Source organism: Lepidochelys kempii, chromosome 2 (genome assembly GCF_965140285.1).
Source record: "Lepidochelys kempii isolate rLepKem1 chromosome 2, rLepKem1.hap1, whole genome shotgun sequence".
NCBI lineage: Eukaryota > Metazoa > Chordata > Testudines > Cheloniidae > Lepidochelys > Lepidochelys kempii.
This window is the reverse complement of record NC_136381.1, coordinates 178,565,542-178,588,090: the sequence shown is the minus strand read 5'-3', so window position 1 is coordinate 178,588,090 and position 22,549 is coordinate 178,565,542. Positions and strand designations below refer to the sequence as shown.

The 22,549-nt window shown below is 40.6% G+C and overlaps 1 protein-coding gene and 1 long non-coding RNA gene across 2 annotated transcripts in view; one reads left to right on the top strand and one right to left on the bottom strand.

Moving 5' to 3' along the window:
- Positions 1–17,015, top strand: part of RALA (RAS like proto-oncogene A) — a 49,760-nt gene extending 32,745 nt beyond the window's left edge. The window contains exons 2-5 of the mRNA XM_073332848.2: positions 6,001–6,151; positions 7,782–7,990; positions 12,978–13,152; positions 16,614–17,015. Coding sequence (XP_073188949.1) covers positions 6,038–6,151; positions 7,782–7,990; positions 12,978–13,152; positions 16,614–16,736 — 621 coding nt within the window. The 5' untranslated portion in view covers positions 6,001–6,037 and the 3' untranslated portion in view covers positions 16,737–17,015. The remainder of the gene's footprint in view (positions 1–6,000; positions 6,152–7,781; positions 7,991–12,977; positions 13,153–16,613) is intronic.
- LOC144930223 (uncharacterized) overlaps positions 1–22,549 on the bottom strand; it is a 79,990-nt gene that overhangs the window by 27,453 nt on the left and 29,988 nt on the right. The gene's annotated exons all lie outside the window — the stretch shown is intronic.

Here is a 22,549-nt window from a genome sequence, read left to right as displayed (position 1 = left end):
AGCTTATCTAAAGTGATCATCAGGTGGGCCATTTCCAGCACAAATCCAGGTTTTCTCACCCTCCACCCCCCCACACACATTCACTCTCCTGCTGGTGATAGCCCATCCAAAGTGACAACTCTCCACACAATGTGCATGACAATCAAGTTGGGCTATTTCCTGCACAAATCCAGGTTTTCTCACATCCCCCTCACCCCCATACACACACAAACTCACTCTCTTGCTGGTAATAGCTCATCCAAACTGACCACTCTCCAAGTTTAAATCCAAGTTAAACCAGAACATCTGGGGGGGGGGGTAGGAAAAAACAAGAGGACACAGGCTACTTTGCATAATGACTTAGCCCCATAATTTGCTGTGGTTTCTCAGGTTTCTTCTAATATTGGTGCTTTTCAGCTTTGTCTCATGAGATGTTTGTTCCAGAATGTGTTTCCATGGTCTAGCTTGCATTTTTCAAAGCTGACTCTTAATTTCCTGTTTAACTCCTCCCTTAGTCCTTTTAGGTGTTCAGCACATGCTAGTTTAGTTAGTTGAGCTGTCTTCTGGATTACTAATTTAATTAAGACCTTAATACAACAACTGAATACTGACCTGGGAACTCTTCCCATAGCAAACAATACTATATTGTAATTGTATATGACAAACTTAAATGATCTCTGATAAGACTTAAACTCTATATAGCAAAATTTGTATCTAAGTTAATCTTCATCTCATCCATTTGTAGGAATGCAATTCACTGGTACTTGAAATCTGCTGCAATAACTAGGATGACGTGGTGACTCAAAGACCATGGTGCTAACTGGTTAGCCAATCTGATTTAAGTTCGCACCTATTTCCTTGATTCAAGCTGTTATGCTTTTAGGGACACTGTCAAGGCTTTTGAAAATGACTACAAAAAAAGCTTCTGACACTCTTTTAATTGCAAATACTTTAAAATTTATATGCAAGCAGAAAAATCCTTATGGCCTTTAAACAATAGACTATAGAGGAAACAATGATTACAGACAAAGTGCTATCACAAAGTAATTTGAAACTAACAATTTCTCTTACTTCCAGGTATAGTACTCTTAAAGTGGTGTTTCTTTTGGACAAATGTGAATTTCCTAGTTGACTGTCTCTTTAAAATATTGCAGTTGCCTTCAAAGACACCGTAGTCTAAGGGCATGGCTACACTGGAAACTTCAAAGCGCTGTCGCGGGAGCGCTCCTGCGGCAGCGCTTTGAAGTGTGAGTGTGGTAGAGAGGTCTCCCATCGCTCCTGGTAATCCACCTCCACACCTCTGAGCCAGCAAGTTAGAGCGCTATAAAATGTAAGTGTAACCAAGTCAATCAGAAATTCCTAGGTATTGGCATTAATTATGGCCTGCAGAAACATGTGCGTGTCAGTCCCATTGAATTCAGCTGAACTACTCACCCAGTCTCTGTAGGAAAGATCTTTTTTCTTAAAGATTAGCATGAAGTGTCCAGTCTTATTTGCTGTAAGACCATGTCTACCCATACAGCACTGCAGCAGCGCAGCTGCACCCTGTCTGGTGATGACTCTGCCTATGGGAGAGAGCTCTCCCATTGGCATAAAAACCTGCTTCCGCAAATGGCAGAAGCTATGTCCACTGGAGAAATTCTCCTGCTGACATAGCGCTGTGCACACACACTTACGTTGGTGTAACTGTGGCATGTGGGGGACGACGGTGGTTTATTCACAGCCCTGAGTGACAGAGTTTATGCTGACATAAGTGTCTTTTATACTTTATCAGGCTTTAAATGTATACACGTCTTCATCCAAAATTGACTTGGTAAAAAACAGAAATATTGTCACTCTATAGCTGTTGGATATTAGCAGGGCTGGCCCACAACATTTTGGCACCTGAGGCAGGGAGCTCAAATGATGCCCCCTTGCTTGGGCCAAAACTTTGAAAGGTCTCAATTCTGCCTTCTTCCTGTTCTCCTCCCATGGTACTGCTCTGCTACCTACCCCAATAAAGGAGAACGAACAACTTAAAATACTTAAAATTTTTGAACAAGGCAACACTTAGATTTGCTGTTCAGGCGTTTGAAAGTTAACTTTTCTTGTCTGCATAGTAAACACTGGCATTTTTATCTGTTTGAATAATCAAAGTGGTGCTTTCCGTACCTTCTTGTTTGCAAAGATTTGAACTGCTTCCTGCTGAAGGCCCAGTCTGGGCCAGCTCATGCTCTACTGAGATCATTGCAAGACCAACCAGCCTCTCCTGTGTCATTGTGGAGCGTAGATGTGTTTTATTAACTTCAGCTTGGAGAAGCTGCATTCTCCACTGGCAACAGTTACAGGAAGTGTTAGAAGTATGCACAGAGCAACAAAAGCATTTGGAAAGAGGGTGGTCGTCATCTTTGTGCACATATATTCCAGAACAGCCTTTGGAGTTGATCCTGCTGAAATGTATCTTGAAAGGGCTTTCAGTTGATCACCTGAATCACTCACATCAATATTGTGCATGTAGTCATGTGCCCTGCCTTGCTGGTGTAGGTCTTCGGGTATAGTGAAGAGTTTTGGAATATCATACAACATCCCAAATATACTGCTGTGTTCCTTGAGCTGTATGAAACATTCTTGAACTGTCTGGATTGCACAATCTAGCACCTGGTTAAAGAATTCAACTTTGAATTGTTGTTTTGGGTCTCTTATGGGATTATCCTGTGCCTCATAATCAAAATGTCGTCATCTTCGGTGACTCTTATATTCTTGAATGGGTGGGAAAACCGCTTCAGTGTGAAGTTCCTCGGCCAACTTCTGTACACTCTTCAGAATGTTTTGAAATCCCTCATCTGACCGGTAAGACTGTAGGTATGACTTTGCTTTGTCCAGTTGTTCCATTGCTCCAGATATATCAAGGTCAACACCTTAGTCTCTTGCTTACAAAATTTATTTCAAACAGTGTGTCATACCACAACATCAAGCAACACAGAAATTTGAAGTTCTGTGTGTTTCTGGTGATTCCATTTCCCTCTGCCACTGTTCTCCCACAAACAGTTCCTGTCATAGCATTATCCTCCATAATGGTAACTATGGCATCATCTATCTTCCCAATTTGGTGTTTGATAGGCTTTATCGCCTCCACTCAACTTTCCCATCATGTGGCAATCTGGTTTCAGTGTCAGAAAGGATGTTAGCAGATGTTGCTTCAAAATTTGCTATCAATGAGTTGATGCAGAGAAAAATACATGCTTTGAATTAAATTAAAAAAATTCAGCCACATTAGAAGCTGATGCTGCATCACTGACCACCAAGTTCAATGAATGAGAACTGCATGGGACAAAAAAACTCGAGGGTTTAACCCTCTGATCTGTGTCTGCACTACTCTGTTCTTTCCTCTCATGTTGACACCATTATCGTAGCCCTGACCTCTCAGGTCGGCTATCATTTTCGTATCTTCCAGCTTTTTAAGAAGCACATTTGTCATATCAGCTCCTGTAGTATCAGTGTCAATAAATTCTAGAAAATGCTCTGATAGTCACTATTGCAGGGACATTTTCACTAGGTTCTGTTACAAAACGCAACATAGTCATTTGTTCTGTATAGCTGATGTCAGGTGTGCAGTCAAGAATAAGAATAATATCTTGACTTCAGATTTGCCACAATCTTCTGTTTGACTTTTGTTGCCAGTAACTGTGTGATCTCATTTGGAATTTTTTCCAAGGTAGTGGGGTGTGTACAGTTTTTGGGTGGTGACTCTTCTTAGATGCTCCTGGGGTACAGCATCAAACTTAACCATCAGCTCCACAATTTTAAGGAAGTTCCATTGTTTGGGACATTCAGCTGATACGGTTTTGGGTGGCAAGCATTCTCACAATGGCAATGAGCCTTTTCAGAACATTTTGCCAGTAAAGAGAGACTGATGCAATTTTCTCTTGATGCTGATCATCTATGGTGGCCTTTAACCTTAGTCTCATCTCATGCTCTTTACACCTATGGAATGCTCTCTGGTGATTTGCTGCCCTCTCATGGCATGCCAGACTTCTAGACAGATTTTTTTTTCTATGCCTGTGTTCCTGTAGAACCCAATGTGGCTGGAACACTTGACTGGAAGAGTTTGCAACAAAAGCAGTGGGCAGCATTCTGGGTGTTTGAGTACATAAGCCATGGCCTCTCTACTTTGTCACCATTGGGGATTTCACACCAGTAATGTGTTGGATGCAAACTTCTATTTTCATTGTCTTTGGGGAACATGAAGTTTGTCATTTGCTGTGGCCCATGCAGTACAAGGAAGTCCCCCAAGCTACTGCTCAAGTGGGTCCATAGTTCTGGATCATCTAAACTTAAGGAACTAAACTCATCAGCAGATGTTCCTTGCGCCTCCACCACTCTGGTCTACACTTTTCTTCAGGAATGTGCATGGTTACATCCATTTGAGATGGAGATATGTATGCTGTAGTAGCTGCCAGGTCACCTACACTCTGACTAACTGGAAGATCGGGCATCTCCTCACCAATATCATCCTCACTGGGGCCAGAAGGCTCACCGTGAACATGCCTATATATCTCAGAGCTCCTTCCTGCTTAGATAGAAAGCTTCCTTTGCTTTCTTTTTCTGAATGCTGCCCCAGATGGGTGTTTCCTTCTTTCACTCATGACAGCTGTTCTATGCTAGCTATAGTGGCTTTCCACACTCAATTGAAGGACACATAAGCAGGCTGGTGGCAGGGCCTGAGTGAGGGAAGATATCAGTGTCTTAAGGGCCTAACTGGCTCCTACTACTTCAGTTGACTGCCTGTTCCCCTCAAGTGGGCTCAGGGAAGAGGTAGGAAATAGGAAGCTCCCTGAGAAGCTGGTGTTAATCAGTTCAGGCTCCTGGAGATGCTAGAGAGGTACATAGAGGCTCCTCCTCCTCCTCCTCTCTCCCTACAGCTCCTGCTGCTTTGTTCCATCTCACCTTTTCGCCTGCCTGTTGTCTCTTGTGCCGCCCTCCTAGCACAGCACTCCATCTCTGCATCTAGAGCAGAGAATACATATGCACCAGCAGCAGACACAATTTTCTACACTCTGGGTTCTAGTGGCGCTGCTGCCTCCCCCCAAGCCTGCACTATCTGAAGATGAGTTTGCAACTTGGTATTTTAATCCAAGGAGCAAAGGAGCGTGAGGGAATCAAAACATTAATATTTTAGAAGGATGGGAACACCTCACTTCTATATAGTAGACCCCCTCTTGTTTTAGGAGTGCACTGGCTGACTCTAAAGGGAACTGTCCAGTCCCCCTTGAACAGGGGGCCAGGATGGTACTCGCTCACCTAAACGATCAGGAAGGGACCGAACTAAAGGAGCACAAAGATCTACTGGAGTTTGAATGACCCTTTGCTGACTTCCTATAATATGTGAGTTTACTTGCTGTAAACAGTTGGGCCCTAATGTAGTACTTGAATGCACAGTAATAGCATTTTGCATCATAAGGCTGCAAATTGATTTGGTTCTAAACTAAAATATACTTTAAGCTCTTCCACTTTTTGCCACAACTATGCCATTTGATGGTAAGGGGTTAACTTGTGTTCAGATCTGGGTTTTTCATTTTACATTCAAAGACTACGCTAACTGCACTCTTAATTTACTAGGAGTTCTCACTTCCTTTGCTGGTATAGTACAGCTTGTTTTCTTGTGTGATATTGAGTTAGTTTTTGTCAGAGAAATCTTGCTTAAACGTATTGCTAGTTTGACCACACAAATGACTCTTAACCGCATTCAAGAAAACATGCTGTACTCCACAGCAGGTGATTGATCTCTAACTTTTTTGGCTAGTTTGCACTGTTGTTCCATGGGAGAGAGCTTTCCTTGTTGGTTGGTTTTTTTAAACAGATAATCTCCATTGTTGTGAAAATAGTAGGAACCCTATAGACATGCAGCACATACCTTACAATCACTAAAAGAAAACTAAGGATAACTGAAACTAGTTTCAGGGACATATGTATTCAAGAAACTTATCTGTTTAAACAGTACACAAGCATTAACTAATGGAAGTACTTTATTTCCCCTTCTAGATTCTGTTTACGTCTGTCACATAGCTGCAATCCAAAAATGGCTGCAAATAAGCCCAAAGGTCAGAATTCTTTGGCTTTACACAAAGTAATCATGGTGGGAAGTGGTGGTGTAGGAAAATCTGCTTTAACACTGCAGTTCATGTATGATGAGGTAAGAATCTAACTTTACAATAAAAATGTCTTGCATCCTACTTCATTTTCAGAAATAAGTGATGAAATGGCTGTTGAATAGCATTAAGCTTATTGATATGATCATTTAAAACTAGTTTTTGAAGAGTCCAAATAAACTAGCTTGAAGAATTGAAAGCTTTATTCTATGAATTACCCATTAAGTTGAACATAAAAATGTTTAGGATTTCTTGAACTCACTTCCCATTTTGAGATTATAAATCTAGTCAAAGCATAAGTCAGTAGTTTTTCAGATCACTTGTCAATTCGCCCTGTTAGAGCTCATGGAGTAGTATTCCCTACCATATTTGAGCCTTGCAGTCACTAATGTTGTTCGAGCTGTATTCAAGTGTTTAAACTTCAAAAAGCTTTGGTTCTCCCATTACCAAAACTGAGGCTTTAAGTTCCTTTTGACTATTACAGCTTTAACAATTTCTGCACATACAAGTTCTTGATCATACTTGAGGGCATTTTTTGAATGAGTAACTCTAGCTTCTGCAACAGCACAAAAACTAAGTTAGTGTGCTTTTTTCCCCTGTCTTCAGTAATCCTTCCCAAACTCTTTATATAAACAACTATTGTATGTTCTAATGACCTCCTTAGAACCCTGCAAATCTGCGGATATCTGTGGATGCAGATTTTGTATCCGCTCAAGGCTCTAGACAACCTTCATCAAGGAGATTTGGTTCAGAAGGGATCTGCACCCTATTAGGGGATGCTCCTCAACCTCTTCTTTGAAAGAGATTAGAAATAGGATTCCTGTTCTCCCTTACCACTTGTCAAGGCAAAATACTACCATGGATTTGCGAAGTAGTCTTGGGGCGCACTATAGAAGTGCCCTACTGGTGGCAGTGTGTAGGGTATGCATAGCTATGCTCAGCAATGAAAAGCCAGCCGCATCCACAGTGCGGTGTGTAGCTACAACTGTTGGGGAAAGGCTTGGGTGGCAGGGGGAAACGATACTGCTAAAAATAGCCCTGTAGATGGGGGAGGCCCTGCTAGAGCATATAGAAAGCCATGTAGGGTACATACCCCAAAGATTCAGGCATGTGTTTGCCTAAGGAGTGCCTCATGGTCTGTATTGCTTTTTATATACGTGCTAAAGGGAATTGCAATGTATGTATTCTAAATGCCACCATAAGGAGTCTACAGTGTAGACATAGCCTTAAGTGACTTTAGAGTACTTGCAAGAAATAAACAATATTCCAACTCCATTCAAAATCAGCTTGACATTCTGACATTACCCAAGACAACAAAAGTGTAATGCTGATGCTCTAGAATACTACAGAAACTGAGACAAGATGCCCTAAATTGTGTGAATTTTTATTTTTGGGTAATAGCAGGAAGTGAAAACCTCTGGTGCCCATACACCTCACAAGAGCATCTTATTTTGCTGGCATGAGATGGGCTTGACTTAATTTTGTCAAGTTTTCATATGACCATAATGTAGGTACTCTTATGGCCTGAATAAATGAGTTATGAAGTTGTTACTGACCCAGAAAAACTTACTTCATCTAGTTTTTACATTAAAAATCCAGATGGCGATGTTTATTTTAGACACTTATTTGGGAATATTAATATGGCTTTATCCTATACTGTTCCTTTGTTTTTAGTTTGTGGAAGACTATGAACCTACCAAAGCAGACAGCTACAGAAAAAAGGTAGTTCTGGATGGGGAAGAAGTCCAAATAGACATATTAGATACAGCAGGCCAGGAGGACTATGCTGCAATTAGAGACAACTACTTCCGAAGTGGAGAGGGATTTCTGTGTGTCTTCTCTATCACAGAGCTGGAATCTTTTGCAGCTACAGCAGACTTCAGGTAAACTGATGGGGAGATTACACATTTATGTATATTTTAGTGAGCTCATAAAATAAGGTCTTGATCACCTGTCAGATTCCTCTTTTACAATAACTTTTATTGTAGTCTGTCTTTTTTGCTGTTTCATATCTATGAAAGTTTGCATAGACTGCACCCTTGTGTATTGTCTGACATCTCAAGACTTACAGCAGCCGTGTGTGTTTTTTCCTCTGCTGATCAGGTATTTTTGGCCCAATGTCTTTAAGATGCTATGAAACAAAGCTTTAGTACTACTGTCAGAGCAGGTACGTGGCAAGGTTCAAAAGACTGCCTGCCTATGTAATTCAGTGGCTTTTGGGCACTTGAATTGACTCATAAACAGATGCACTACTATCCAAACTGATGGGCCTGACCATGGTTACCAATAAATAGTAAGCGCCAGACTGTCTTGTAGGTTGCACAGCTACTGTGCAGTTTGGATCCCCAACTGCATTTGTCCCAGGGCTGTTAGTTTGCTCTCTGCTTGTTCTACCCATTGTAGTTCTCTACCATGTTCTTTTTTGGTTCTCTTCCCTGTTTAACCTGTCAAGTACCAATAGGAGTGAACAGAGGCCAGTGATTGCACATCTGGCTGCTATATGCTAGAATATATGTTGTGCAAAAGGTCACATACTCAGTTTCTGTATGAAAAATAAGTATCCTGGAGAGCAGCATGTGGCAGGATTTATTCTCCAAATTCATGGGCTCTGGCTAACAAGTTTTCCATACTGAGTTGGTACTATTGGCTCTAACAGTAGTTACTGTGTTGGCAACATCACACAGCACTTCGCAATGACTTTGTGAGGGTGGTTACTGATCATCCAACCATGGACATCAGTAGAGAGAATGCTCTAAGGATAATGAGATTACTTAATAGTAAAAGTATTTGAGTAGTTATAAATAAGTAGAAGGTACTGAAGTATAGTTGTTGATGCAATCTTGTTTGTTCCTGGGCCCCAATGTTTGGAGCTGCAAGGGATCAACAGTTGAGTTAAACATTTACCTTCTGTTCCTGGAAATAAAGTGCCATCAAAAACCACTAAGTAAGCATTCCATTTAACCAGCTTCCTCAAACTAAACAAAACAAACTTCCCCAGTGCAATCTAGCAAGGCTATGCTGTGAAAAGGAGTAAACAGCTCTTTATAGCTATTTGTCAAAATTCCAGGGGAAACTACTCTTCCAAGAGAAAACAAAAGTAAGTCTTGTGGGGAGACAGCCCACAAGGTTCCAAACTGGTAAGGGCAGAAGTGCAAGGCACAAGCAGTCAATCTCTTGAAGCATCCTCTTCAAGTGAGGGGGAATGATCTGAATAGGAGTTGTGGGTTGAGGATGAAACTAAAGAGCATTGCAAGTGGATGGTATGATACTATTGCTAAAACAGTAATTAAGATGCTAAATATTAAAATTGTGCTCTAAAGTCAAGAAAATACCTTCCTCTTCAGTTGTGCATATATCCCCATCCATTCAGTCTGAAAGGATGTGAATAAGCTGCCTGAGGAATGTCTAAGCTGAAGCAATTTTAAAGAGCAAGTAACTTTCTTCAGTTCAGAATATGGCAGATTACATTACAACTTCAAGGCAGTTGCAGCAACATATTACAAATAGTAAGTTACTCTGTCAGAAGGGATTCACTCCCCCCCCCCCCCCCCAAACCCCATGCAGACAGAAAAACTGAGTCTTGTAATATATGCAGATAGCATTAGGCTTCAGCAGTAGCTGCAGAAACAAGTTCTCTACTACTTGCTCTAAAACAGGTTCTCAAACCTTTTTCCCATGAACCACTTGAAAATTGCTGAGGGTCTCGGTGGACCACTTCATGATTTTTCCAAATGTTTGTACCATTAACTAACGCTTGTAAAGTACTTTGGATAAAAGCACTAGACAAACTTTTTTTTTTCCGTTCTACAAATAAGCCCATAATTCCTATTTTAATACCAGTAGTCTTACCTTTCTAATGCAATGGATGTGCCCTCTGTCCCCCAGCACGGCAGCCTCCGAGCTGGGGTTGGGAAAAGTTGCCTTTTTCTCTGGCCACCACAGCTCTGCATGTCCCAAATTCTCACCCCACTGTCCCCTCCCACCTACCTCCTATTCCACCTAAGGCCACCACCTCACCTTACATGTGCATCTTCTCCAGGATCCAGGCACCTAATTAGTGGACCCATGCCGGCATGGCTCCACTAATTAGGTGGGTTGCCCCTCATTCTCTCGTGTGTGGCCACCGACACATGCACCTTAGAGAGAACGATCCACAGACCACCTGAATGGAGCTTGAGGAACACTGGTGGTCCACAGACCACAGTTTGAGAACCTCTGCTCTAGAACTACATCAGCTTGGTCTAATGAAACAAGAACTTGTTGCATCCGTATTTAGAATAAGAGTCCCTTCTTTTAATTAATCTGACACTAAATTTTCCAGAACCCAGATACAGAGCTGGATAAGGCAACTCATCTTGTTGAAAGTAACTTATTTTAGAAGTGTTGTAGAAGCAAAATCAATAAAAATGACTTATCTACCATATGAAACATATAGTAGCAATTTAAGAATGCTCTCAGACATGCTGCACAATAGGAAAAATACTAAGTATGGGTGATGGGTTACATCATTAGTAGTATAGTGAAATGATGATTTTAGTATTAAATAGGCACTAGTAACTTATAGGTGCTCAGTTTAACTGGCAAGTCAAAGGTCAAAAACCTCTTTAAATCATTTTAATGTTGTGAAAAGTGTCTGAAGCGCCCGAGGGAGCAGCAGAACGAGGTTGCCTGTGTGTGCTGTGGTAGTGCCTAGGGCAGAGGTGGGCAAACCACTGCCTGTGAACCACATCTGGGCTGCAGGACTGTCCTGCCCGGCCCTGAGCTCCCAGTCAGGGAGGCTAGCCCCCAACCCCTCCCCTGTTGTCCCCTCATCCCCCACAGCCTCCGCTTGCCATGCCACTAGTGTTCTGGTCCGCCCCCTCCTGCTGGGCAGCGCAGTGGTGTGGCTGGCTCCGAGCTCCTGCCGCTCAGAGCAGCGTGGTAAGGGGGTGGGGATCATGGGGTTTGGATAAAGGGCAGAGGTTCCTGGTGGGCAGTCAGGGAGCAGAGGCGGTCCGATGGGGAGGGCTTGGGGGGGCAAATAGGGGGCGGGGGCCAGGCTGTTTCTATGGAGGGCCGGGTAGGGAAGGTTGTGCCCATCCCTGGACTAAGGCTGCAGTGTGCTAGGCACTATACAGATTAAAAATGGTATCTGGCTCAGCTTCCAGTCTGAGTATAAGACGACAGATGAGGAACAAGGTAACAGTTATACAGTAGGTGCCTACTAAACGTGTCTTCATGGGTCAAAACAAACTTAGTACTGGAAATCAGTCTGTGTTAAGGAAAACTTTTAAAGGTGGCCTGGAAGAGGAGGGGATATGGGTTTGTCCCTTGCTGCTTTTGATGTATAAAGGAGGCATGAATGGTTTTAAATGCCTTATCAAATTAGAATTTCAGATCTTGTCTGCTTTGCAAAATTGACTAGAACTAGTGAAATGAAATATGTTGAGCTATACAGAGGAAGAAACTGTCATCAAAACAGTCTTAGTCATGCTAAATAAATGTTAGACTAACTTCAGACAAAGAATGTTTATTAAAGATTCAAACAGTACACTTTCAGCTAAAGTGAATTGGCAATATATACATCTGAAACATGCAGCAGAAACCAAAAACAGCCCCTGGTATTTGATATTTAGTTTGGGCATGGAGGGGAGGGGTTGCAGGGTAGAGAACTTAATCCTTTTCAGCTCATCTGTAAGCCTATTTTTTGTCTATTGGAAGAAATCTCTAGAGCAGGTTTCACATTTTAATATTTATGCTAAAAGAATACTACCATGCTGTGTTTGGGAGCAGTCTATATCTGAGCTCCTAGGCATTGGTGATCAATCTGAGGGAATGCTGTTGAGCAGAACACAAAGGAAGGACATTGTGACAGGAAGTTTGGAAACTTGATTGCCTTTTCTGTAAAACTGTGGTTGGTTAGGGCACAGAGTTCTAACAGGGCAGTTTCCCCATAATGTTAGCTTACTAGTTCAATTCCTTTTTGTAGAAGCTGTATACACTTGGGCTATACATGTGGGCTTTTTAGTGGTTGCTAGCAGGTTCTCTTCTGCTTTTTTTCTTCACTCAATTGAGTGGAATCTATTGTAGCAACTGGTATGCCTTAGTTATTAAAGGGAATATCCATCAATTTATCTAACATGCATAATATGTCTTTGCTTTGAGGCATAGTTGAATTTCACTTTTTTTTTTAAACTCATGTTTGTATGTCTTCTGGAAACTTATTGTTTAGAACTGTCCGCTTTCAGAGAGGATTTGAGCAGGATGTTGGCATGGAGTGTCTTGTAGGTTAACTCTTTAAACAGCTCGAGTACATGATGAAACTACTATAAGGAGGGGGGGTGCAGAACTGATTGAAAGATCTTTGTTCAGAGTTATCAGGGGCTCTCTGTCAAACTGGGAAGGCAGATCTAGTGAGGTCCTGTGGGGGTTTGTCCTGGGTCAGATACTATTAAATACTTTCATTAATTTGGACAGTGGAGTGGAGAACACTTGTGGATGAAACCAAGCTGGGAGGGATTCCAAGCACTTCGGAGAACAGGATCAGAATTCAAAACCACCTTGACAAATTGAAGATTTGGTCTGCAATTAACAAGATGAAATTCAGTAAGGACAAGTGCGAAGTACTACACATGGGAAGGAAAAATCAAATGCCTAACTACTCAAATGGGGAATAACTGGCTAGGTGGTTAGTACTGCTGAAAAGATTATAGTGGGTCATAGTTTGAGTGAACAATGATTTAGTTGCACACTGCACACCCTCAACTTTCTAAAAGGAGTAAATGAGCATTCACTGTAACAAGCTAAAAATAAAAATGTTCCCCTTTTGTGGACTTTCCTGGGAATAATACCTCTGTAGATTTTAATGTTCTTCCTTTCCTCCTCCTTCAGGGAGCAAATTTTAAGAGTAAAAGAAGATGAGAATGTTCCCTTTCTGCTGGTTGGTAATAAATCAGATTTGGAAGATAAAAGGCAAGTTTCTGTAGAGGAAGCCAAGAACAGAGCTGATCAGTGGAACGTTAACTATGTGGAAACTTCTGCTAAAACGCGAGCTAATGTTGACAAGGTAATGACCTTTAAGTGCAAAATATTAAAAATCAAGGTTCTGTAAAAGCCCTGAATCATCTTTCATGGATACTGCTTTCCATATCTACTTTCGTGTGTCATGAAAAGCTAAATTTTATTCTTGTGAATAATCCTGGACCAATTGCTGTAGAGATCTGTATCTCCTTTAACCACTGAACAGGTACAACAATGATGATGGAACTATTAAGCTTGCCAGCATTGCCCCTTCAGTGTGCTTCAGCCATGTTCTAAAGGGGCATCCTCAAGTGTGGATAGCAGAGTTTCCATGCACTCTGGATTCTTACTTTCTCAACAGTTTGGAACTGAACAGACCACCAGTTCACTAAATGGTTTAACAATCGTGGCTAGATTTTGAAGGGGTAGTTGAGGAGGCAACAGTCAGGCTGTCTCAAGGGATTGGTAATGAGTCAATCTTGGCCTAGACATTTTTGTTTTTCAATATTTTCCTAAATTTTGAATGTGAACAGAAGACTGGTAGCTTCTAGGAAGGGAAGAACGCTGGCTGGACTGTTCATTGATATTCTGAATGGCTTTATAGGGGAAGGATTTTTATCTCCCTCAGTCCCAGACTATATCTGGGCATGGACGAGAGAGAATGAATGGCTCACCGCTCAGAATGTACTGAGAACTGCAGCATGAGGGTCAAGGGATACAGAGAAGCAGCCTGGTTCAGAAATGGGCCAGAAAAGATGTAGTCACCATTTATTGTGAGACAAAAGCAATGAGATGGGGACAATGCTTGAATCTGGTCTCCAAGAAAGTAAAACTGGTTAAATTTCATGTTCAGAATTAATGTCTTGCACTCTACATTTCAGTAACTTTTTTGAAATTCAGAGTATTGGGTTGCCAACAGTATTTTGCCTTGTGGAAAGCAAATGCATTGAGAGAAAGGGATTGAGTAGCTTAGATTAATGTGCTAACTTCTCCTCTCTGGTGACCTACATACAAAATCTGATCACGCTGTTGAAAAATCCCCAGTGGAAATCATCATATCTAAGATGTCAGAAGTCAGGTCACCAGTTGCAAATTGATGGCCTAGCATGGAAAGTGGACTGTTTTGGAATAATTGTTTTGTCTACCGTCAAGTTTTTCCCCTTAACTTTTAACTAGAGCAACTGGTTCTGCAACAGTTTTTCAAATGGTAGTTTAGTGTCTTTGGGTCAGTGGCTAAGTGCAGTTCACTTACATGCAGCAAAACACAATCAGGTCACACTTCAGTAGAACAGAAATTGGCATGTACTAGTTCTTGGTGCATGGAATTGCTGATAGATTGATACCAACTGCCTTACAAAATTGCCAATTCAGACACAATCTCCCTGTGCATCCTTTAATGACACAACTAATTTTACTTTATCACTCCAGCTCTCTCGAGTTCAACACATGATCTGCCATAAAGGGAACTATCTCCAGCTCTATAAGCACTTAAACCATGGCCCTTACAAGTTTGTGAAGATTTTCAGACCTAGTGTGAAATGGCAACCAGCCCACAAAATGGTATCTTAAATTACAAAATCCCTTGCAGTGGACAAATTGGAGGAATAGCTTGGTATCTGACACAAGGTTTTCTCATCATCCCAAAGCTGAGTGCTGTAGTCCAGAATTTAGATGCACTGGCAAAGCTATACAATGTGCCAGGAAGGCTCTTCACTCTTAAATGCATTTTCAGAAGTAGGTTAAGTATCCTAGGCAGCTAAATACTGTATCATTTACTTAAGCAAGTTGAGGATTACGTCAAACTCTCATAGCACAGATTTAGATACATGTTTTATGCATCTGATGAAGTGAGCTGTAGCTCATGAAAGCTTATGCTCAAATTGGTTGGTCTTTAAGGTGCCACAAGTACTTTTTTTTTCTTTTTAGATACATGAGTAATTCAAGCCAAAGTTAGAAGTAAAGGCCATTTTATCTATTTCTTAATGAAAATTTCATATAGTATATAGTTGTGCTCACTTTTGTCAACGAAACCTTGATATTCTTTCCTCAAACACCTTAAGTGTAACACTGGTAACAGTCCTGCTCATTAAGTTTTTAATCATCACCTGGATCACATACTAATTTCTTAAATAAAAGGAGTACTTGAGGCACCTTAGACTAACCAATTTATTTGAGCATAAGCTTTCGTGAGCTACAGCTCACTTCATCGGATGCAACTGATGAAGTGAGCTGTAGCTCACAAAAGCTTATGCTCAAATTTGTTAGTTTCTAAGGTGCCACAAGTCCTTTTCTTTTTGTGGATACAGACTAACAGCTGCTACTCTGAAACCTAATTTCTTAAATGTAGTTCTGTGTAGAACATAACTATAGAACAAGAGTACTGTAGTGGGATATACAGAACTCTGGTTTTCTAGCTCACTCTGTGCACCACTTCAGAAGAGATCACCCGACTCTCCTACAGTATGGCTGTCATAATGCTCTGTGGACTGCCAGAAAAGGCGGATCTCTATTGAAAATAGAGAACTTGTTGCCAAAAGGAAAACTGCATAGAATTGGGCAGTCCGTTGCTCTCATGCCTATTGAAGTCAACTTGCAAAGGTGAGAATGTTCTTGTAGCACCTGGAAGCTGACCAATTCAGTGCCCCTTTGTGCTTCGCATTGTTCATTTCAGTCGTCTTGAAGCAGTCTTACAAAAGCCTGAATTGACAGTGGGCTCTTGAAGAATTGCATTCTTAGCCAAACGTGTAGAGATCTCATTTCTCCAGCATGCTATTCCATTCGCCTTCCAAAAGACTTGCTTTTGAGCTGTAAATTAAGGCTTAATTATTTTAAAGACCATTTACTTGAGGCTTGATAACTTATCAGTTTGCATTGGATAATGAAGTTGTTTCTAGACTGGTGGTTTCTTATAACTCTAATCTCAAGGAACCATACTGGGCCCTTCATAATATGGGTATATCCAATCCTCAACAGAACTCTAATTGCATTTTTAGACTAAAATATGGATGGGCCCTGGAAAACCAATACTAAACATTTAAGTCTCTAATACGATATTTTGAAAATTAGATATTCTGCTTGTCTTTACCATCTGTGGTATTGTAATATGAACTGCAAAGGATTTTTTCTTCCATCTGATTAGTAGGAAATGGAAATAAACTTGAAATCTCATGCATGGGGGCATGGTACGGCAGAGTTATGCTTCAGGCTGGAAGTTCAGCTCTTATGGAGCTCATAAGCATCCCAAGAGCACATGCAGCTCAGTAATGGTAGGGGGCAGCTAGCCTCACTTCCTCTTGTCTTCAAAGGATATGCAGCTTTTTTGGCTAGTAAGATAATTCTTGCAGGATTTGCTTAGGGCTGATTTGTCCCTTTTACCTAGACATACTGTGTTTAGCTGACTTTGATCCAGACACATGATCTCAAGTAGATCATATATATGTAAAGTTACCTAAATTAGCATGTGTTCATGTTATAAGTGCATTGACATGTAAACTATTTTCTTTTTAGGTATTTTTTGATTTAATGAGAGAAATTAGAGCCAGAAAGATGGAAGACAGCAAAGAGAAGAATGGAAAGAAGAAAAGGAAAAGCCTAGCTAAGAGGATCAGAGAAAGATGTTGTATTTTATAATCAAAGGCCCAACTCCTTTCCTTCCTTGACTATGCTAATAATTGTAATTTATAAGCATGCCATCAAAGGCTTAAATGACTGAAATTTAACATTTTGGAAATAGTAATACATCACTAAAAGCATGAATTGGAACAGCACTGAGTTAAATTCACTGAAAAAAATGTAATGTGGCTTCAAGAGAAGCAAAGTTCAACCCATTTCATAATTGCCTACCATCATTGTTCTTCTGAATGTAGTATTTCATAGGCAGTCTTTAACAGTAAACAGAAGGAAGTATTACTTTCTGTGGTTTCTTGTAAAGCATAAATTTTGTATCACTAAATCTTCAACTTTGTCTCGTCTTCTACTGCCTTGCAAATTACAATTGTGAACATAATACCAGACAAACTGGTATACAGCTGTTTTGCCATGATGAGTTATGCAAATTATAGAAGAGAAAATGATTCAGGCAGTGTATCTGCATACAGTTATATTGAGTCATTCCATTGTGGATCTGCATTATCAGATTAATTTAAAGCGGTGTAAGTTTTTAAATGGAAACATTTGAATATGCCTTAATTTCAAAACCTAGAAATAGCAGATTGCGTAGTTAAGGCTATATTTTCATCTTGATGCATCGAAACTGATGCATCCCTGGGCATCAGTGTGGGAGAATATCCTTTAGTGTGGAGTGCAGTTGTGTGAACGGTCTTGCTAACTAGCTGTCTGCTAGCAGTAGCTGATCTTAATGTGTGCCATACTCTGGATATTTTGAATAGCCCAGAGCATATTGTCACCTGTGATTTAGTAAACAATATGGTAGTTTAAAATTAAGGGGTTGGAATCTACATGTACGGTTGAGGTTACAAGATTGTATGGCAGTTAAGCCTGAAATGGGCACTTACCACTTAACATGCTGGCACATGCTGGCACTTTGGAACTACCATTTTGCAAGTTAATGTTTGTAGGTGTCTGGATTTTTAACTCCCTGAGTTGGGCAGAGTGGAGCTCATTCAGTAGAGCTAATGTGTTTTGCATTAGGGTGTTTGGGAAATTCTGGTGTGTCCTCAGTAACTTGTTCTTTTGTCCTCGTGATACTAAGCTATGGGAACATGATGTGGTGGTTTGGAAGCTACTGGGAAGTTTTGTACTGTATAGTCTAGTTTGTTCAGAATGGGGAGCATTGTAGCAGCCTTTTCTAGTTAATGTTATCAAATATGCTTCGTAGGACAGAAACACTTACTAGCTGTGTCCAGATTCTCCACATAAAATGGGTTGCCTCACCTGTATCAGCAAACAAAAGAATACTAGCCCTCGGTTAGTGTTCAGTATCTTCTGGCTAAAAATAAGCCAGGATCTGAGTAGGAAGGGGTAGATTGATTCCACAAACTACTACTCGCTTATACATGTGTAAACCTATAACTGACAGTCAAAAATGCATTCAAGCAAACTAAGTAACAAATGTGTACTTTACACGCTAACAAATAGATGCTGTAGGGACTCAGCTCTTTAAAAATTACATTTGTCATGTTAAGTATTTATCCATAAGGAATTTTGTATGTACACTTAGTAGACTACCATGTGCAGAATTAAAGTTACTCATGTAACTCTAGTCAAGTAGGCCAGTCTTCATCTTTACTGTGTACTTGTTTTCAGTCTATTTAACCAGGGAGTCTAACCACTAACACTGACTTTGCTTTGAGAAATGTGTACTGGGAACTGAGGTGTAATGAAGCTAATGGACACGGGAAATGTCACTTGTCTTAGGCTGATGCCTTACCCAATTCTTTTTATTTGCTATTTGAGCCATTGAAAGACAAATAAACTTCCATTTTTTAAGTACTTGTGCAATGTTAATTGATGGAAAAAAATAAAAACCAAGTTGTTTCTAATATGGCCACTGACTCCACCGCTCATAATATGGCCACTGACTCCACCGCTCATAATATGGCCACTGACTCCACCGCTCATAATATGGCCACTGACTCCACCGCTCATAACTGAGTATTCTAGAAGTTTTTTCTACCATATGTAAACCAAACTGAATTCATCTTAATGCTACGCTAGTCAGTCTGAGTAATGTACATTTGAAAAGGCTGGAGAACAGAGCTGAATAATAGGTGCTGCATTTTGTGTAATACCAGTTTACCCCTCCTGGTGTCAGCAAAGGAATGCCAAGTAGCAAGAGAACGTAAACTTGCTCTAAAGTAACGCTGTACAAATGACACCAAAAAAACAGGATGTTCTACACTAGAGATCTGAGTAAACAATGTATGTTGGAATTGTCAATATTTCATAAAGCTTCCTGAAGTTGAATTCTTTTTTCATTAAAATCAAGGGAGTATAGGCTTATGGCTAAAGCACAGGAGGATCTGGGTCCTTTTCCTGGCTTTGCCAGAGTCTTTCCTTCAAGTTGCTTAACCTCTCTGTGCCTGTTTCAAGAGTGGTGTGTAACTGAAGATTTTCATGAAGTACTGTGACCTTGTCTGCTGGAAGACACTACAGAAGTGCAAAGGGTGTTAAAGTCAATTGTCCATTGGCTTTTAAACGTCTATGGTCCCTTCCATTTCATTCCTATTCAGTACTCCATTGCGACTAGTATGTAATCCTCCATCTACTGACTTAAGAAGCAATCCTGTATTCTAATAACTGGCTTAATACTAATCATTAATGCATTCTAATCTTGCTGAGTTAAGCTTCAGTACTTTCATGCTAACACGCTACTAGTCCTCATGCCATCTATTGTTGGGTAACATCTGCTCCATGCACAGGGATATACTACAGCTTGTGATAACTGACGAGGCTTGAAAGTATCTGACTTCAGTGCTTTTGACAATCCCTGGCCACTTTTCTACAACACCTGTGGATGGTGTGTTGAGGCAGAGCCCATTAAGTGTACAAATCTTGTCAATGGGCATAACTAAAATACAAATATCCATCACTTCCAAAGACCATTTTAGATCAGTTTCTTGTAAGAAGCTCTTCCCCTCATTCAGAAGTCATTAACAGCAGGGTCATATGCAGAATTAACATCTCAGAAATAACAAGTTGGCATTATGCTGTAATAAAGCCCTGTATTCATACCTTGAGCTAATTAAACTATAGAAGCAAGCCTTGGAATCAAATCTTCGCTACCAATATATTTGAGTCAGCCAAAAGTTCTGGGATTCTTTTTGGGACACCAGTCCCACAATGACTCCCCACTATGTTGAAAATTGTGATTTAAGAATAACCCGCATTGTTTTTTGAGCACAGGTCTTAACAAAGCAGCAAATATGCAACCTGTACAGCTGTATTGTTATATGTACCATCACAGCAATCTTAGTGGAAAGCCATAACCGTCCTATTGCATTTGAGAATTCTTAAAGCAAAAGACCCATCAAACTCTGTCTGAACTTTACTTAGTCCCTCTTTGCTGGCTAATCTCAGATACCACTGTGTGATTGGCTAGCAAATGATATAGGTATTTGATCCTCAATGGGAGGGGAGGGAAAACTGCTTTGTAAGTGCTAGTCTGTCCAATATTAGTCAATGGAAGCACAAGAAGCTGGAAGACTCAAACTTGAAAAGACTGAAGTGTTACATCAGGAGCACCAGTGAGGTAGGTACTTATAGCTTGAACTCCCTCCTCCATAAGATCCGCCCTGTCTGTAAATCACCTTTTCGCCATACAAAATATGAGCTGCAGCATTGTCAGCTGATACAATGCACTTTTTTAAAAAGCGTTTTACTTCGTCCACAGCCCTTGAAGTCTCTGGACAGCTACCAAAACTGAGGCAAGAAATCAGATTTTAGTGACCACCACTTAAAATTCAGAAAGTAAATTCCTGAACCCAGTTGAGGGGCAGAGGGAAAGTCCCACCAGGGAAATTATCTTGTGAAAAACACTTATTTGCAATTTTCGGTTTCCTCTGGAGGATTGAGGCCCCTGCAAACAAACTTCTGGGATACACCAAGCTGGAGTGCTAGAGATTATAGCAATCAGGTTTGTTTAGACTGACACAGATGTTATCAGGTTCCAATCATCGATTCACATGGCTTGGCACCCCTACAATTTCTCCCTTTTCCTCCCCCAACAGAATTTAACAATCTAGTCAGAACTCAAAACGCTACAGTATCAAACTGAACATAGGTTTGGGGCTTTTTTGCTTCTAGCCAAACCAGATAGTCACATGCAAAAATCATGCACTTATATTCAGACCGTTAACACGGCGTTGAACTGGCCAAATTGTTTTGCTGTTACTACAGTAGGTTAGCTATAGCTTTTTCCAGAATTGACTCATGAAGCAATTTCCTGAAGTTTGCAAAACTAACCTTTCTATTCATGCATTTTTATGGGAGGTATGCATTTGTGGCTCATGCTGAACAAAGAGATAGGAACCACAGTGGCTAACCTTGAGGACAAGCTAATCTTTGACCTCAATGAGATTTTTCTCAATTTTAAGTACCAGGGCTGGTGAGCACTCCCAGTTAAATTTTTGTGTGTGAAAATGCTGTTTAATGAAAGTCTAAACGTTTCACGGCGACGTACCTGTTTCTGTCTAAATTTTTTGTTGGGAAGGTTTGAGGTTCGGGCTGGAATCTCACTTAGAGAGAAACCTGTCCATCTTGAAACCATTTCATTTTGTGGAAATGCTTGAAAGGGGTGGTTTGTTCTAATGCAGAACAGAATACTCTAGAAACGTTGAAAGTTGTCATGATATGGAATTGAGTCTGGCCAGCTCTAAGTACTGTTTCCAGTAAGCCACTGCATTCAAATATTTCTAAATTATTTCTTTGTCAAGTATTTAATATGTAGTGTGTTTAGGTTCTGCCATGTGTGGGTCTGTGTTTTACAAAGCCAGGTAAGTACTGTTGCTTTTCAGATTGGGAAACGGAGGCTATGTAGCTGGTTCAGTAAGCCAGTTGCAGAGTTGTGAATGGTACTCCTGCCTCTCATTCTGACAATACATCATGCTGCCTCATAACATAATTGCCTTAAATGTTTTCCCTCTAACTTCATAGGGTTATTTGAATTTAAATTATAAATGTATGAAATCTGGATTGGTATGGCTTTGTATTCTAAGCTTCAAGTCTGAAACACTTGCATGGAAGCCATCAGTTCCAGACCATGACAAAATGTGCTCAGCCTTTCATCTTTTGTAAGCACTTGTACACCTTGTGTGTGTCTCCTACATGACCATTAATAACTGAGGTCCTGTCAGCTCTGGGAACACATGATCCAATGTCACTTTTTGTAAGTGCATGGATTTGCCACAGTGTCCTTGATCAAAAATTTTACACCCTTCTCTCCCACAGTTGCTCAATATACTAATTGGATACTACTCCCATCCAAAGCAGAGATGGCTGCTTTGCCATGATGCTGTATTTTAGGGTCTGACTTGCTGCTTTTTTCAGTGTGAACCTAGTTGCCATTTTAGTAGCACTGTGTATGTCTTTTGCTAGTATTTGTATGCTACTGTTTGCCAGCATAACATAGCAGCTACTATTTATGGATGTAAAAATGGAGATCACCTTTCAAAGGTAGGCCTGTAGTTCAGAATGAACAGCGCTTATCAGTGCAAGGTGATATAATAACGATGAAACTATCCCCTGGACCACACTGCTTCTCTGATATGAAGTAATGCTGTCATTGAATTAAGCTCTGACTATATATAGGTGTGGCAGCAACTTCCTCAGTATGATCTCAGATTAATGTATTTGTCTTAAGCACCCTGTCAAGGTTCCTTCCCCACTCTGAACTCTAGGGTACAGATGTGGGGACCTGTATGAAAGACCCCCTAAGCTTATTCTTAACCATCTTAGGTTAAAAACTTCCTCAAGGTACAAATTTT